Source organism: Cryptotermes secundus, unplaced genomic scaffold (genome assembly GCF_002891405.2).
Source record: "Cryptotermes secundus unplaced genomic scaffold, Csec_1.0 scaffold934, whole genome shotgun sequence".
Taxonomy (NCBI): domain Eukaryota; kingdom Metazoa; phylum Arthropoda; class Insecta; order Blattodea; family Kalotermitidae; genus Cryptotermes; species Cryptotermes secundus.
Genome location: NW_019738977.1, coordinates 802,570 through 818,344, shown reverse-complemented (window position 1 = coordinate 818,344; position 15,775 = coordinate 802,570). Strand labels below are relative to the sequence as shown.

The following is a 15,775-nucleotide window of genomic DNA, read 5'->3' as shown; positions in this document are numbered from 1 at the left end:
GGTCCACAAAATTCGATAATAACTTGTGACACCGAATCTCAACAATATCCTCTCTTCCCAAGTGGCATGATTAAATACCAGATGGATAGACACAATGAATATACAGTCAACTCTCGATTATCCGTGGGCGGATTAACCGGTTTGCGGCTTAACCAGGGCTACTGAGGCTTTTTTGAGGCTCATATGTTGTTTAATATTCATTCACTTTTGTTTCACATGGCGAGTTGTAACACTATTTTCGCACGAGTGTGAACCGAGCTCTTCATTCTTTGGTCCCGTTATGCTAACACAATGTTCTAGGGTAGGGGTGAAAGAATGCAAGGATTTGTGGAAAGTTTCAAGGACAGATACATCGTCCCAGTTAGTATCTTTGTATTGATCTTCAAGTGCATTAGCAAAATGTCAGAGTGTAAAAGGAAGTGTGTTGTGTTAAGTATTCAACAGAAAAAGGAAAATGCCGCGAAAAAGTAAACGACAATATTAAATATTTTTAAGTGTTAATATTCGTAAAAAGTGTTGGATGTTGTTGAAGACTGTGATTGAAATAACTAATTCATACTTCAGTGTAATGTAAAAAAAGTATTAAATAGGCCATGAGATGACATAAAAATGAGGTTGAATAAATTTAAATACAGGCAGGCCTATAGTATTATGAAGGTACAGTATTACAGTACTACTTTTAATAAAATTTGTCTTAACCAGGTTTTCGATTAATCGTGATTTCCATCCCCAACATTATCCCGGATAATCGAGAGTTGACTGTAATAGGTACTCACACATTTTCATGTAAAATGGTAAATCTTTGTACGTTGTTCATCATATTGAAAGTACCTGTGTATATCTGCCGGAATTTGTTCCTGTAGAAAGCAAGAGCTGGAAGTGATGGCAGATCATACTCCTTCTCAATCCCTGGGTCTGATGTTTTCACAAAACTTATATCTTTTTCTTCACATTCATCATCAATATTTTCTAATTCACTGATGATCTTCTGACTTCTCTTGTCACCTTCTTCATCTAAAATTGCATAACATATCATAACCAGCTAGTATTCAATATTTGAGGCTACTATCAAATGTCTTAACCAATGTACTGGAATATGCATTATTTTATGAGTGGAGATATTTTATTACAGAAAAAAATCCTTAACCTAAAATGAATGAAGGAAATTAGAACTTTAGTATATTACAAAATGGGTACCTACAAGATTTACACAGGTCATCTAGCATTGTTAAGATAGTGGATCTTCGGGAAGATAGGAATATAAGCATAATCTTGGGTATCTTAGATTATTGACACTTGGAAAACCAAGAAGGATAGAAAACGACGTTAGACTGACAAATATGATCTTTTGGGTTATAAAAGTGTGTAGTTTGGTAGAAGATCACTGATGTTTCACAGGGATACATCACCTCCATCTTCAGTAGTATTGAAGAGTAGTCCAAGTAAGAAACCAACAAGAAGCAGGCAGCATGAAAAGCAAACTTTAAAATGGATCTTGGCAAAGTACATTACAAGAATGAGTGATGAAGCGAACTGACTCAGGATAAGGTTATACTTTGTTATTTTTTAACTTCATTTCATTTCATTTATTCACCTTCCATAAATCCTGTCAAGAATTCATTCTCATGCAGATGTGGAGATCATCCTAGTTACAGTCACAACTAAGGATTACAGTTGTCATCCAATAGCATACACATTTTTAATAGAATACTGATAAACATATACAACATAATAAATAAGATAATTTCAGTAGTAAAAGTAATGGCAAACCTTATACAATTTGTACAGTTTTATACAAGTGTATTAATTAAAAATTCAATAGTTAATGTCATTAATGAGTTAATGTTATGAGCAATGTTGAACCTTTGTGTCCTACTAAATAATGGAATGCTATTTATGCATATACATAGGTCATACCAAAAGTCATGAGCAACTTGTTTTTGCATGCAACCTGGGAACAGCAGACAAAAGAGAGTATGGTGGTAGGTGGAACCAGCTGTTGTGTTAACCTTGAGTGTCTTGTGATGTCAAAAGCTTGAAACATTTTAAAGATGGGAACACCAGCATCAAAGATGAGCCTCGGAGTGGTCATCCTCGAAGAGCCTCAACCGAACGCAACAAGGAAAAAGTGAGATCATTCAAGATGACAGGCATGTGACTATGGACACAATAGCCTGAAAACTTAGAATAGGGCACAGTGCAGTACAGGAGATGATTGAAAGCCTGGGCTATAGGAAAGTTTGTGCTCGTTGGGTCCTGCAGTTATTGACCGAAGACCACAAAGGTCAGTGAAAAGCCATCACCTCAGAACTGCTACAGAGATATCGACACAAAGGTGATAATTTTTTACTCTGTATTGTGACAGGTGACGAAAGCTGGTTTCACCATTTTGAGCCTGAAATGAAGCAGCAGAGTATGGAATGGCACCATTTGCATTCTCCATCAAAAAAGAAGGCAAAGACAGTGCCATCAGCTGCGAAGGTGATGGACACAGTCTTCTGGGATGCAGAGGGGTTTATTCTGGCTGAATTCCTGGAACCTGGGCAAACCATCAATGCTGTTCGTTATGTCCAGACACTGCACAAGCTTCGTCGTGCATTGCGCAATAAACGTCCGGAATGAAACATCATCATCCTGCATGACAACGCTCGCCCCCATGCTGCTCGCCTCACATTGGAAGCAATTTCAAAGATGTGGTGGGAAGTTCTTCCACACCCCTCCTATAGCTCTGATCTGGCACCCTCCGACTACCATCTTTTCGGATTTGTGAAGGATCAGCTGCATGGACAACGTTTTGAGACAAGGGAGGCAATTCAGAAAGCAGTGCGTCAGTGTCTTCGGATGGCTGGAAACGGAATTTTACAGAAGGGCAATTTTCAAAATCCCAGAACACTGGGAGAAATGTGTACAAAGAAATGGTGATTATGTGGAAAAATTAAGAAAGGTCTGTAGATTGAGGTGGTGTATTTGGTTTGTCAATAATAAAGCATGTTACTTTACAAAAAATTGTTGCTCATGACTTTCAGTACAACCCTCCTACTACTTTGAAAGAATACTATTTTGTATGTCACTAGTAACAAATTGTTAAAATTCCACTCAGATTACTACATTCATATGAAATTCGTTTCCAGGGGAAATTTCTAGGAGTCCTTGCTCACTCTATTCAAAGTTTATCAGTTAGAGCTAAAATAAAGATTTGGTCATAGCACAGTGATGACAACAAGAAAAAAACACAATTTTCAATGTCAGTACACAAGAATATGTGACAAGAAAAGTGTGAAAATGTATTTAAAACTCTAAAAAATTATCCCATATTTGGAAGTTAAAAATAATTTATCATGTGGTAACAAGGCCATTGCACTCAAATTAATGCAGAAAGCAGTCTATTCTTTGTATTTATGGTACACAGTCTTTAATCATACCCTCTAGCAGATTCTTATAAACTATAAAGTCTAAGAAGAACATTGCTAACTGAAATAGATAATTACAATTACCCACAAAAAAATTATGCATACTTGTAAGTATATATAATTTTGCTGAATAAAGTCAGTAATAAAAGCATTCTTTGTATATCAGCTTATAGAAAAATGTTTATATCAAGTAAAGTTAAAGTATGATACACATTTATTTTATCGATTCCAAAAATGTTACAAAGTGAAACAAATTAGACCCAAGATTCTCATAACACATTGACCACTGGGAAAGAAAACCTCAAGTTTTTAAGGCTTGTACTCACAGAAAAATACAACAACATGGGCATTTTCATCAAAGATTCTCTCTAGCATACGTGTATTTACTTCTTCAATTCGACCTGGGATCTCAAGCGTATCTTCATCAGTCAACCATGCCAAAACTTCATCTTCATCTTCAATATCACCTGAAGAACATAGAAGCAAATTTATTGCATAGTGTCACACCTGTATTTAACAAATTTACTTCATTAGAAGTGTCTTGCCTTGCTGTCTCTGCAAAATTAATTGGATCAATTATATTTCTGCTAAGCATGGCACAGAACCTTATTCCTTTCTAAGAACAATCTTCATGCTAATCAAGATCAAGATCATTTCTAACATATTGGCTCTATTGGTCTGTCTGTCTGTCCATCTGTTCATCTGTCTATCCATTTATTCATCCGTCCATCCTTCCATCCATCCATTCATCCATCCATCCATCCATCCATCGATCCATCCATCCTTCCGTCCATCCATCCATCCATCCTTCTGTCCATCCATCCATCCATCCTTCCGTCCTTCCGTCCCTCCATCCATCCACCCATCAATACATCCATCCATCCTTCTGTCCATCCATCCATCCATCCACCCATCCACCCACCCATCCATCCATCCATCCATGAATCTACAGCCCTTTGTTGGGCCCTGGCAGCTTTTTTCAGTTTCTTAACCCTATACACAGTTGGTAGGACTCTTTGGACAGGGGATCAGCCCATTGCAAGGTCACTACCTACACACAGAACAACAAAAATACAGAATAAATACACCCAGACATCCTTGCCTTGAGTGGAATTCGAACCCACAATCCCAGTGTTCAAGCAAGTGAAGATAGTTCATGCCTTAGACCGCGCAGTCACTGTGATTGGTATGAACTTATTTACCTACCTTTATATAGAAGCAGTTCCTTGTTGCGGAAGAATGCTAAGGATGGAAATGTTCTGATGCCATGTTTCTTTGCCAAATTTATATCCTCTGTTGTAACAAAGATTATTCCAGCTTCGTCCAATTCATCATCTATGTTTTCCAGTTCTTCTAGAATATCATCACAAGCTTCATCTTCTTCACAATGCCCACCTGAATTGAATGGCTTTTGTGTCTTACTGTCAGACTAACAAGACTTTAAAATATTCATTATACATTGACAGAACTAATTCCACATGCAAGGTCTTTCTTGAAAAGTTTGTAGTTGCTCAGCTGGCTGGGACATTTCTACATTTAGGTAATTAATTTTGTTAAGATTATGCTCTTCTGGGATTTGATAACATGTAATCTGCTAGAGAAGTACCAATATGAAAGCAACTGGTTTTTCTAGAATTTTGGCACCTATGTACCAACATACAGATGTTGTATTCAAGAAAACTGCAGTCCTAATTCTCACAACCATAAAAACCTCACTTAGTAACTGAAAAATATATCTGAATAACTATATCTGTCCTTGGAATGTTTGAATTATTTAATTCACATATTCAGAATAATATTCTTAACTTAATATTTCTGTCATGTCAATATTTACTTATCTGGTAAGGAACTAGAAATATCACTGGTCTAATAACACATTCAGTGATAATAATAATCTGACAGGCTTCATTCTGGGATAATATTACTAAACAAAAAGCATTTGGATTTTTAAGGTTAAGAGGTATAATGGATGTATTGAATTGTCATCTTATGGTCCATTGAGTTTTCATTTAACTTACTCCTGGCATTTAATTGTGAACTAATTTATAAATGCGTTATTATTTGATAATAAATTATACTTACTAAAATAGACTACTACATATTCATGTTCCTCAATAAGGTCCTCCAAAATCTCATCTGTCACTTCTTCAATTGTTGCAGAATTTTTCTGTTCTATCAGCCATTGCAGAACCTCATCTTCATTAAGCAGATCACCTAACATGAAGACATGTTATTTTTCTGATATGAGACTTCTTCACCTTTACTCTTGCATTCATATTGGAATGGCAAACCATTCAATGTAAACAAGTTTACTGTAAATAATTCAATTATTTATATGGTCTTACACATTTCAACCTTTTGGGTCCATCTTCAGAAGCTCATCATTAAGAAGAATTTGCTTCACAATTGCTAAGATTCTTTGGGGGGCAGGGGGTATTGGGGAAGGGTGGGTGGCGGGCAGAGGGTATTTTATGATTAATACCTTTTTTTTCTGCTTGTTAAACGTTTGGATATACTGTTGGTGTGTGTACCTTAGCAATTGTAAAGTAAGTTCCTCTTTCTGTTGAGCTTTTGAAGACAACCCCAAAGGATTGAAACATACAAGGTCATGTAACTGGACTATTTACAACGAACTTTTTAAACTGGATGGCTTGTCATTCCAACAAATGTTACTTTGGAGAGTCAGTAAATAGGTCACAAATGGACATAAAACAGTTGTAATGATTGTAATGGGTTTTCTATATGTATCATTAGGGAGCCCAGGTAGCAGACATGAATACACATGTTCAGACGCTGGTCTCAGCAATCAAAATGGCAACCATGTTTGAGGAGTATACTACCGATGATCAGCGTTCTGTTGTGCATTTTCTGAAGGCAAAAGGAATAGATACAAAGGATATTCATAAAGAAATATTTCCTGTTTATAGTGGGAATTATTTTTTACATTAAGTGGTTCACATCTTGGTCGAAAAATTCTCTCACAGATGTTCAAAAGTCGCCCTGATGAGATTGTGGCAGAAGCAACAGTGCTGTAGGTGAAGAGTTGATTTGAGCAGACAGGAGAATAACGATAGACAGTGTAGCAACTGCACTAGGGTGTTCCCATGGTTTAGCATAGAGCATAGTGCATGATCATTTGAAGTTTATGAAAGTGTGTGCATGCTATGTGACCGAGAACTGAAGGATTGAGAAAAAATTAACTACATTGGTCTGTCCATGTAACATCTCTTAAGATAAGCATATGAAGGAGAAGATATGCTTAATAGGATTGTGACTGGGGACAAATCATGTGTGCATCACTACCAACCTGAATCGAAGCCTGTTTCAGTGCAATGGAAACATCTCAGTTCACATTCTTTTTCAACAAAATAGTTTAAGGTTACACCATTAGCTGGGAGGGATATGCCTACCATGTTTTGGGATCCTTAGGGAGTACTCTTAGCCCATTTTCAGAAGCATGGTGAAAATGTGAATTCTGCATCATCCTGTGAACTTCTATTGAGCCTTCGGGATGCAATTAGAGAAAACATCTAGACCAACTGGCAAGACAGCTACTGTTTCATCATGACAATGCCAGACCCTATACAGCACAAGCAACCCATGAGAGAATTCAGGAATTACAGTGGAAATTCCTTAAGCCTGGACTTGGCCCCTAGTCACTTCTATCTTTTTGGTCCACTAAAAGTCCACCTTTGTGGCAAACATTTCACTGATAATGAAAAGGTTGAAATGGATGTGCGGAAGTAAGTAGCTGAGACAATAGTCAAAATACTTATGTGGGTTTCAACACACTGGCAAAGCGATGAGACAAATGTATCAATGTTGGTGGAGAATATGTCAAGAAATAAACGTTTTTCTATGAATATCATGCGTTTTATGTTTTATATCCATTTATGATCTCTTTAATGACTCTGCATCATATTATTTAGTATGTTTTATCCAACATAGAAGAATAATCCCAACCATGCATATGGAATAAATTTGTTTTCCCATTATAATCATCTGTTTTACAATGTTTATATTAATTCACAGCTTATCATTGAAACTGCTACCTATAAAAATGCATTCATCTGATAATACTGTGGCACACAGACCCACTGCTAGGCACTGGAGGGAAGAGGAAGAGAACAGACAGAGAAGGAAAACAAGAGCAATAGCAGGGAAAGGCACAAGTGGTGAGGGAGGAGGAGAAAGAGAGAAATGAGAGCATAACACTAAAATTAGACTTTCAAAAATATGCTGTGAGAATTGAAATGGATTAAAGTCTTTCTAGGTAGAGTCCATTGGAAGGATTTCATATTAGTCTTTGTAAAGTTCATGCTTGGTTAACAAGGAATTAGAAATATATTCCTTTTGTGAATAGATTATGATTTCTTCATGAATATTTATGTCACCTTAATTTATATTAGCTTACCTTCATATATTGCTGGTAGCTTATCCTCAAAATAAATAAGTGCTGGGAGGTGATCAATGCCATATTCTTTGGCCTCTGCATCATTGTCCATACGGACTATAACTATTCCTTCCTTTTCTAGATCATCATCTATATTTTCCATCTCATTCAATACTCTTATATCTTGCTTACTGTCTTTATCATCTAGAAATGTTAATGAGCAAAAAATTCAGAGAAAATTGAAAAATATAAATACAATGAGTGTCCATATATTGTGAATGAATTTATTTCAGTGAATTTTGCTGGCAGTGACAATGTGATTAGCAGGGCCCGGATTTTGATGACATGTCATCTTTTTTTCCTTGTATCCTATGCGATGCTCTTAAATATATAAATCTCGGATATGAGCTGCTGGTTACAGAAATGTAAATTTTATAGGTATTTTTTTTTGTCATTTTTTGACATTTTTAGGTTTAAGGTCATTTTTTTCATTTTGGGGGTAATTTTTTGGTAAATTTTTGGACTTTTAAGGGTATTTCTTGTAATTTTTGGCCATTTTAGGGAATTTTTCTACATATGTGTTCTGAAGTGTGAATACCATGGAAGCGAAGTGTTTTTTCTTTTCTCCTTTAGGTCATTTTTCTGAATTTTTTCGGTCATTTTATATGTCATTTTTTTTTTAATATTTTCAGGCCACCAAAATCTGGGCCCTGGTGATTAGTGATGCTGGAGAAGTGAAGTGTGAATTTTAACATAGAACTGAGTATATGAAATTGTTACCCACAGGAATTATGAATTCACTTTTTTATAAGTAGCTTCTGTTCACTGATTATTTTTCAGTGGCTTTTACTATCAGCATAAGATAGCTTTTGAAGTGAAATAATGTTTTCAAAGTGTTCAAATTAAATGACTGATGCCCAGCTTTGATGGAACAGTACCAGCATACAGTACAAAAATATGAAGTACATGAATAATTTTCTTTTTTCTACTAACAACATATAGCAGGCATTTATAGCATGATATAATTAATAAATGCCAATCCTGAACGGAGCCTTGCCTTATATTGTACACTGAAAGAACCACTTACTATGCAAGTCTATAGTTTATGACAACTGGATAAGGATGCCTTTTGTGAATAGATATTGAACACTGCATTTCCTTCCATCCTTGCCAGCCCTCCTGCTGCCATCAGAATCATTTTCATGTGTTTCTATTGCATTAACTTGACATCCTATACAGACTTAATATTGACAGCATTGTTAAACAAAAACATTCTGTATAACAGAAATCAACGTCTTTCATAACAGATTCCTTATAAATTCACTATAAAGTAGTCCCTCAACCCACTAGCCATAATCTAAATCTTTCATTACCTTATTGTAAAGAATCATGAAAATATGTGTTTAATATGGTCTTTTTAAAAATACAGTATTATAAAATAACTGTAATGAATTGCAACAATCCCGAGAGCCAACATCATACTCATCTGTGGAAATAATGCAGTTCACCACAGTCTGAAGTTCTGTTTACAGAGGTCCACTGAAAGACAGATGACATAAGTTTTGCTTATGAAGGTATTCTTCTTATTACATCCTGCTAAGCACTTTGATTTGTGGAGAAGCCTGCTGAACTCCCATGTGCAAAACCCTGCCATACTACCCACAGAAAAGGATTCACACTTTCCAAACTGTACAAAACATCAGTGCTGATGTGTTTGGTACCATGCAATTTGTATATGAACTAAGGGTGAAAATGTCACTTTATTTCAAATGATGATCTTGATGCTGGCACAGTAATATTGCACTTTGGAGCATATTAAATGAGGCTTTCAACATATATTTAACAACTGAGTTATATTGGAAGATATGTATATGCATTTTAAGGCAGCAGAATGCCATCTGATGGAGTAATGATGAACACAGCAGGCAAAAGAACAATACATAAAGCCAGCAAGTAACCAAAGAACATGATAAGTTCATGAGCAATGGCAAATTGTTTCAGTGGATAATAAATGTACCAGCCAAAGATTATATCAAGAAAATATCTTGCCCTATGCATCCATAAAATAAAAGAAAACTAAGTTGTTTTAACAAATATTTTGTAAATTTCTTCCACTTTTAAAATATTGTTTTAGATTTAGAAGTAATTAAAAGAATGGAAGACAAAAAGACATTTCAAAGTTGAATATAAGAAATGGGACAGTTTCATCCTTATACATGTTAGGTACATCTTCCTGTCAACATCTGTTATCTTTAAATATTCTACTTACAAAAGAGCACAGCAAGAAACTCTATTTTTTCTTTTAAACGGTCCATCATCTCATCAGTAACTTCCGGAATCTCACTATGCTTCTTCTGGTGTACTAGCCACCCTAGAAGTTCTTCTTCCCGAAGTAAATCACCTAATGAAAAAAATATTATGAACTGAGTGTGTCTTATTGAATGCACTTTGTTGCATAAATAGCAATTCACCATATTCCCACCCCAAAGAATAACATTTAATGTAGGTATGTAAAATCTATATTTTAGATTATGTTCTTGCACATCCACTAATGCAGAGTCTTTAACAGCCATATACATGCAATTTTCAGACAAATTTTACTCAGCTTATATTTGTTGAATTTATAATTGCAGTTATGATGGTATAAGAATAGTACAAGCATCCATTCTAGATTTTCCTGCGGGGGATTGGGAATATGCTCACAAATATTTGACAAGATAGATAATTTTGAGACTTAGTCTAATTGTGTTATTGATATGAGAGAATATATGATAAGCTAAATCAGTAGGTTTTTAGTAGAAACAGGTTTCCAGAACCATTTGCAAAACCATAACATACTGGCTCTCAATTTTCTCAAAATATTTTCAAGAATAATATCTTGCATTTAAATGGCAGTTGAGGATTTGAAAATAAGTCAGTATGGGAAATGTATAGTAAATCTGCAAAATATCACTAGAGAAATGAATTCAGTGCAGATGACCAAGTCATTCCGCCTGCCTCCAAACAGCGGTTCCTGGGAGCAGGAGTGTGGCCTGCCTGTGGGCAGTCAGGCTGCGGCAAAAACTACCAGAGCCCTGAAGGGCCGATATGGGGACCAGCATCTAGCTGTGGGATGCCACTGACACCTAAATAAATGGATCCAGGGTAATGTTGGGTCCAGGCCGCTGCCTATGGAATGATCCAATGTGCCATTCCGAACACCATGCAAGGGACACCCTTGCCAAGGGCCAAGCAGGAACAATGCTGCTAGAGAAACCCTGAAAGGGCAGACATTCGGGAAGAGAAGTCTGACATGCCTCAAATACAAAAATGGCATAAGAAACTGATTTGCAATGCAGCAGCTATGTATGAGGGAGGAGAAGACAACCGGCAATGGCATCAGAGGATGAAGCAGGAGACAGGAGCCATGTCTGAGAACCAAGGAAACATTATATGAGGCCCACGGACAAACTCAGTTGTTGGAGGTCAGAAAACAAATAGTCGGGATCTTAAAATCATAAAATCAATACAAAGTCCGTCGAGTGTAACAATGTTTTTAGGTCACTTCTTTCTCACTCTTGCCTTACATGTTTCGGTTTTAGTAAAACCATCTTCAGAGGCACATGGTACTAACAAGAAAACACTGGCGTTGTTCAACTGTACACAGTATATATGCTGTGTGGGCACCGCTACAAATGTCGATGTGTAAAAGCACAACACTAGCTTGGAGTACTGAATGCACGTACAGAATGCACGTTCAACCTTCGCATTCCATCCGAAGTTGCCCTCGCGTTAAAACATCACTATTAAAATATTTAAAAAATATTTAAAAGTTTAAGACTTTTGAAGTAAAATATAAAAATGTTAGGCTGCTTCTTAATTTATCCCGATGTTGGGAGATGTCTTGAGGTTGTATTGGCTTGTAGTTGGATTATTCCTGTGCGTTGTGTGTTGTGTACACAATTTAAAATAGTCGGGAGTTTGATTATACTATGGAAAATGAGTGCCAAGACACTGAGGAAGGATCAGTGCCCTCTGAAATGAAAGATGAGATTGCACACACAGTAAGAGCCAGAGATTTAGGAGCACCAGCCATAATTGGATCTTTTCTCTGCACCGAACAGAGAAGAAGGATGATGGTAGTAGACCTGGACTGATTGACATCTTTTCAGGGAGCCGATCGAGAGGAGCAGCATTAAAGAGTGAGAAGCAGAAGTAGTTGGAAAGTAATCACCATGAGAATCAAGCCACAAGGAAGGAAGGCAAAACTGATCACAGATATCACAAGCAAAATTTGTATGTGCCTCACCACCGGCAGTGTACAGGTTACCCTGAAGCACAGAGCTGTGAACCGGTTAACAAAGGTAAGAACTTCCCGGTACTTGTGCTGGGCATGCTAGTTGTTACAGGGACCTATACGATTATTTTTGCATAATGCTACTTTTGCTAGACAGATAAAGAGGTGAATATACTTGTATCCATAAAATTGATTTTTCTTACATTTTTAATTATAAGTTTTGGAATTATTTATTATCTTAATAACAGAGCCAGTCATAACAGGTATTACCTTCATACACATGTGGTATCTTCTTTTCAAAAAATACTAATGTGGGAATATTGTCAATACCATACTCTTTTGCCTCTTCATCATTATCAATCTTCACAAATGCAATTCCATTTGAATCACACTCATCATCAATATTCTCCAGCTCTAACAAAACTTTCTGGCTCTTCTTCTGATCTTTATCATCTGAATGAAAACATAAAATAAAGACATGAGTATATTTCAATGAAAGTAAAATAAGTAAAATTCTCCCTGTGCATAATTAAACTATAAACTCAACCATATTCATCTTTTATAATCAAGCTACAAAAATAGAATTAATACAACCACTCAGTAAGTGCTACTTTCTATGTTCATAATTGAAAGGTAATCAACATTCTGGAGAGGTATCTGAAAAATACAATGTATAGGAGTCTCCATGAAATAATACTTCCAAATTTAAAACTATTGCCTTATTTTTCTTTTAAAAATTGTGCTGTTGGTTGCTGGCACGGGGGAGGGGGGAGAGAGACAAACCAGGCATCTGCCTCACACCCCTCCTGGACCTTTGGAAAAGACAAAATTTAAAAAAGAAGAAAATGTACCAAATATTAATACCAAAAAATTAAGTCAGTAAATTAGTCATTAATGGCTTAAACATAAACATGTAAGCAAATTTTCTGGTTGCCTACACCTCCTTTACAAGCTTGCTCCCCACATCCAGGTAAAAGTCCTGGTGGCGCCTATGAGTATATTTCCAGCCATTATCTCACAATTAAAGTGAAAGATTATTTGAATTTGTTATGGGAGCAAAGTAGAACTTTGATATGTAGAGATCTAATCTCACAAATCTGAAAGGGCTGGGCTCTTGTGAACACAGTCATGAACCATAATGTTCCACAAATTGCTGGGAAATTCTTCAGTGTCTGGGTGACTCACTGCTTCTCAAGGAGAACTCAGCTCCATAGAGAGTGTTAGTTAGTTAGTTAGTTAGTTAGTTAGTTAGTTAAGGGACCTTTCTTAAATTCATAAGATTTGCATCCTGCTTAGAAATCAATATCTTGTCCAGTTTTAGTCTAAAATTATTAAGTAGGAACTGACAAGGAAAGTTGACATCAGAGTACACATGAGATGTGGGATTCCCACAGGAGTGAAAATGAAGAATTTTGTCTTCTAGTATATGATACCATGTAGTGTGTGGACAGTTATGAATGCTTTAGAGAAACCTGCTGGCTCCAAATTCAGTGCAAAGTGAGATGAAGGAAGCACCTTCTTCTAAAACATTGGTGACCATCTATGAAACTACATGGCATCACATCACAGAATACCACAGTCTCAAAGTTCATGTATGTGCATTTTCAATGGTGTAGCCCTGATATGAAAATATTCAGTCATATTTCTCCCTTTCCCAATAAATATCTAGCTGGTGCAGTTTACAGTGGAAATGAATGTGTAATGTTGTGTATCCAGTTCTCACACCTATACAGTATCAAATCTAAGCATTATAAACATAATACTGCCTTGATATTCAAATCAATATTCTTGAGTTAAAATAACACTCACAGAAAAGCACAGCAACATATGGCATTTTATCAATTAGCATATCCAGCATTTCATCTGTTATATCCTCAATTTCATCACTTTTCACCTGATGTTCCAGCCATGCCAGTACCTTCTCTTCATCCTCCAAGTTGCCTACAAATCAGACATGTAATTAGATCATAATTATCTTTCACTATTTCCTTTCTATATTTAATTATTTGTGGGAATTTGTAATGCCGCTAAGGTCACGTACATGTAGATATAGTTTTTGGGTAAATTTGGATAATAGTAGCTAGACTGTAAGATTAAGAAATAGCCATGATGAAACGAACCAGGAAGCTTAGGTCTACAAAGAATTGTAACAGGGAATGCCTGAGTCATTAGAATGCTAACCCGGCAGTGTAATAGCGCTGACATTGAGGAAGGAGCTATATGAAGTGGGTCATAAACACTATGGCAGGAGGAAAACGCTGAGTCAGAGGAGGCGGTAGACCCGAAAGAGTCAACCCCTTCTCGATGGGCAACCAATGAGGGGGGCCAAAATCACGTCAGAATGGGCAGGCCAACATACCCGGAACACAAAGAATCAGCAAAGAGAGGTTATATAAACCCTAGAAAACTTAATCAAAGAACCTTTTGCCTTTAGACTTTTGAATATTATTATGTGACAGAGAGTTCAGCCAGAGGCTATCACCGAGAGGGCGATGGCAAGGAGAAGGCATTGGTTGGTGATGGCAAGCGTCTGTTTCCTCAGCTCAAGTAAGTGAAACCAACTTCATATAGCCATGAACCTTAAGTGTGACAGTGATAAATGTAAAGTGTAAACCACAGGGAAAGATAGGCTAACTAGATTGACTAGGTTCATTCGAGACACAGAGGCGTAGAATACCCGCCAGTAGGGTGACAGGAGGTAGAACCAATGATGACTGCAGATTCATTATCCAGTGTAATACAACCGACGGACGTCGGTAAGAGTGTATATAGATGTATATAGTGACATAGAGAAATAGAATAGGATAGGCATGTGTGTGAGTTTACTTCAACCTAGCATTTCCTTAAGTGTACCCTCTTCCCTGATGACTCCAGGACCTTCCCAGCTTCGGCGAATTACGAGTTAAGCCAGGACAGGACGTAAGCAATGATAAGTTTACTAGTTTTCCTGATATAACAAGATGGTGGCAGCATACTAAACCGGGTGACAGAGCGGGATACTTCCACGCCCCCTGTCACCACGGCATAATAGGGGTGTAGCGGCGGCATAACAGTGAAGACAGCGGTGAGATAACCCATCCACCCCTGTCGTAAGGACGTAAGAGTGGAACAGTGGCGGAAGCGGTGGGGATTACCTCCACGCCCCCCTTCACGCCATAATAGTGGTGGCAGCGGTGGGATACCTCCACGCCCCCCCTTGCTGCCACGACGTAACAGAATGTTGAAAGTAAACCACTGTCAGTAACAATAATAATGAAAATGACACCAAGATCAACTTACTGTCTTTAAAATACTAAACATGAAACATATTACAGTAAAGTAACCAGATTTAATAGCATAATATGTTTCTGTGTTTTTAAATTTCTGTCCAGGAGAAGTTAGGAAACAGCTGGGACTATAAAGAATTCCCCAATGCATTATTACCAATTTGGCTTTCGGCATTTATCTTCATGCTCATTTATTGGACACATAGATCCATAATCTTCACTGCTAATGAACATTAGTGATAAAATTCTGCATGTTATCATGCACTCTAGTATGGATGAAGCTAACCAACAGTGCACTGTACATGGATTCATAAATTATTTTTTATATTTCATTAAATATGAACTATAGTAAAGTATTTTTAAAATAAGTCATAGATTTTAATGGGATCTATATTTTATACCACATAAAGAAAAAGTAAAGGTATCCCTG

At 36.8% G+C, this 15,775-nt stretch overlaps 1 protein-coding gene across 8 annotated transcripts in view; it reads right to left on the bottom strand.

Annotated features, from left to right (window-relative positions):
- Positions 1–15,775, bottom strand: part of LOC111871518 — a 139,945-nt gene that overhangs the window by 45,946 nt on the left and 78,224 nt on the right. For all 8 annotated transcript variants that reach the window (XM_023864682.2, XM_023864678.2, XM_023864679.2 and 5 more), the window contains 8 exons: positions 13,889–14,020; positions 12,350–12,532; positions 10,073–10,204; positions 7,825–8,007; positions 5,493–5,624; positions 4,617–4,805; positions 3,737–3,877; positions 832–1,014 (listed from right to left, as the gene is read on the bottom strand). In XM_023864682.2, the coding sequence (XP_023720450.1) occupies positions 832–1,014; positions 3,737–3,877; positions 4,617–4,805; positions 5,493–5,624; positions 7,825–8,007; positions 10,073–10,204; positions 12,350–12,532; positions 13,889–14,020 (1,275 nt within the window). The remainder of the gene's footprint in view (positions 1–831; positions 1,015–3,736; positions 3,878–4,616; positions 4,806–5,492; positions 5,625–7,824; positions 8,008–10,072; positions 10,205–12,349; positions 12,533–13,888; positions 14,021–15,775) is intronic.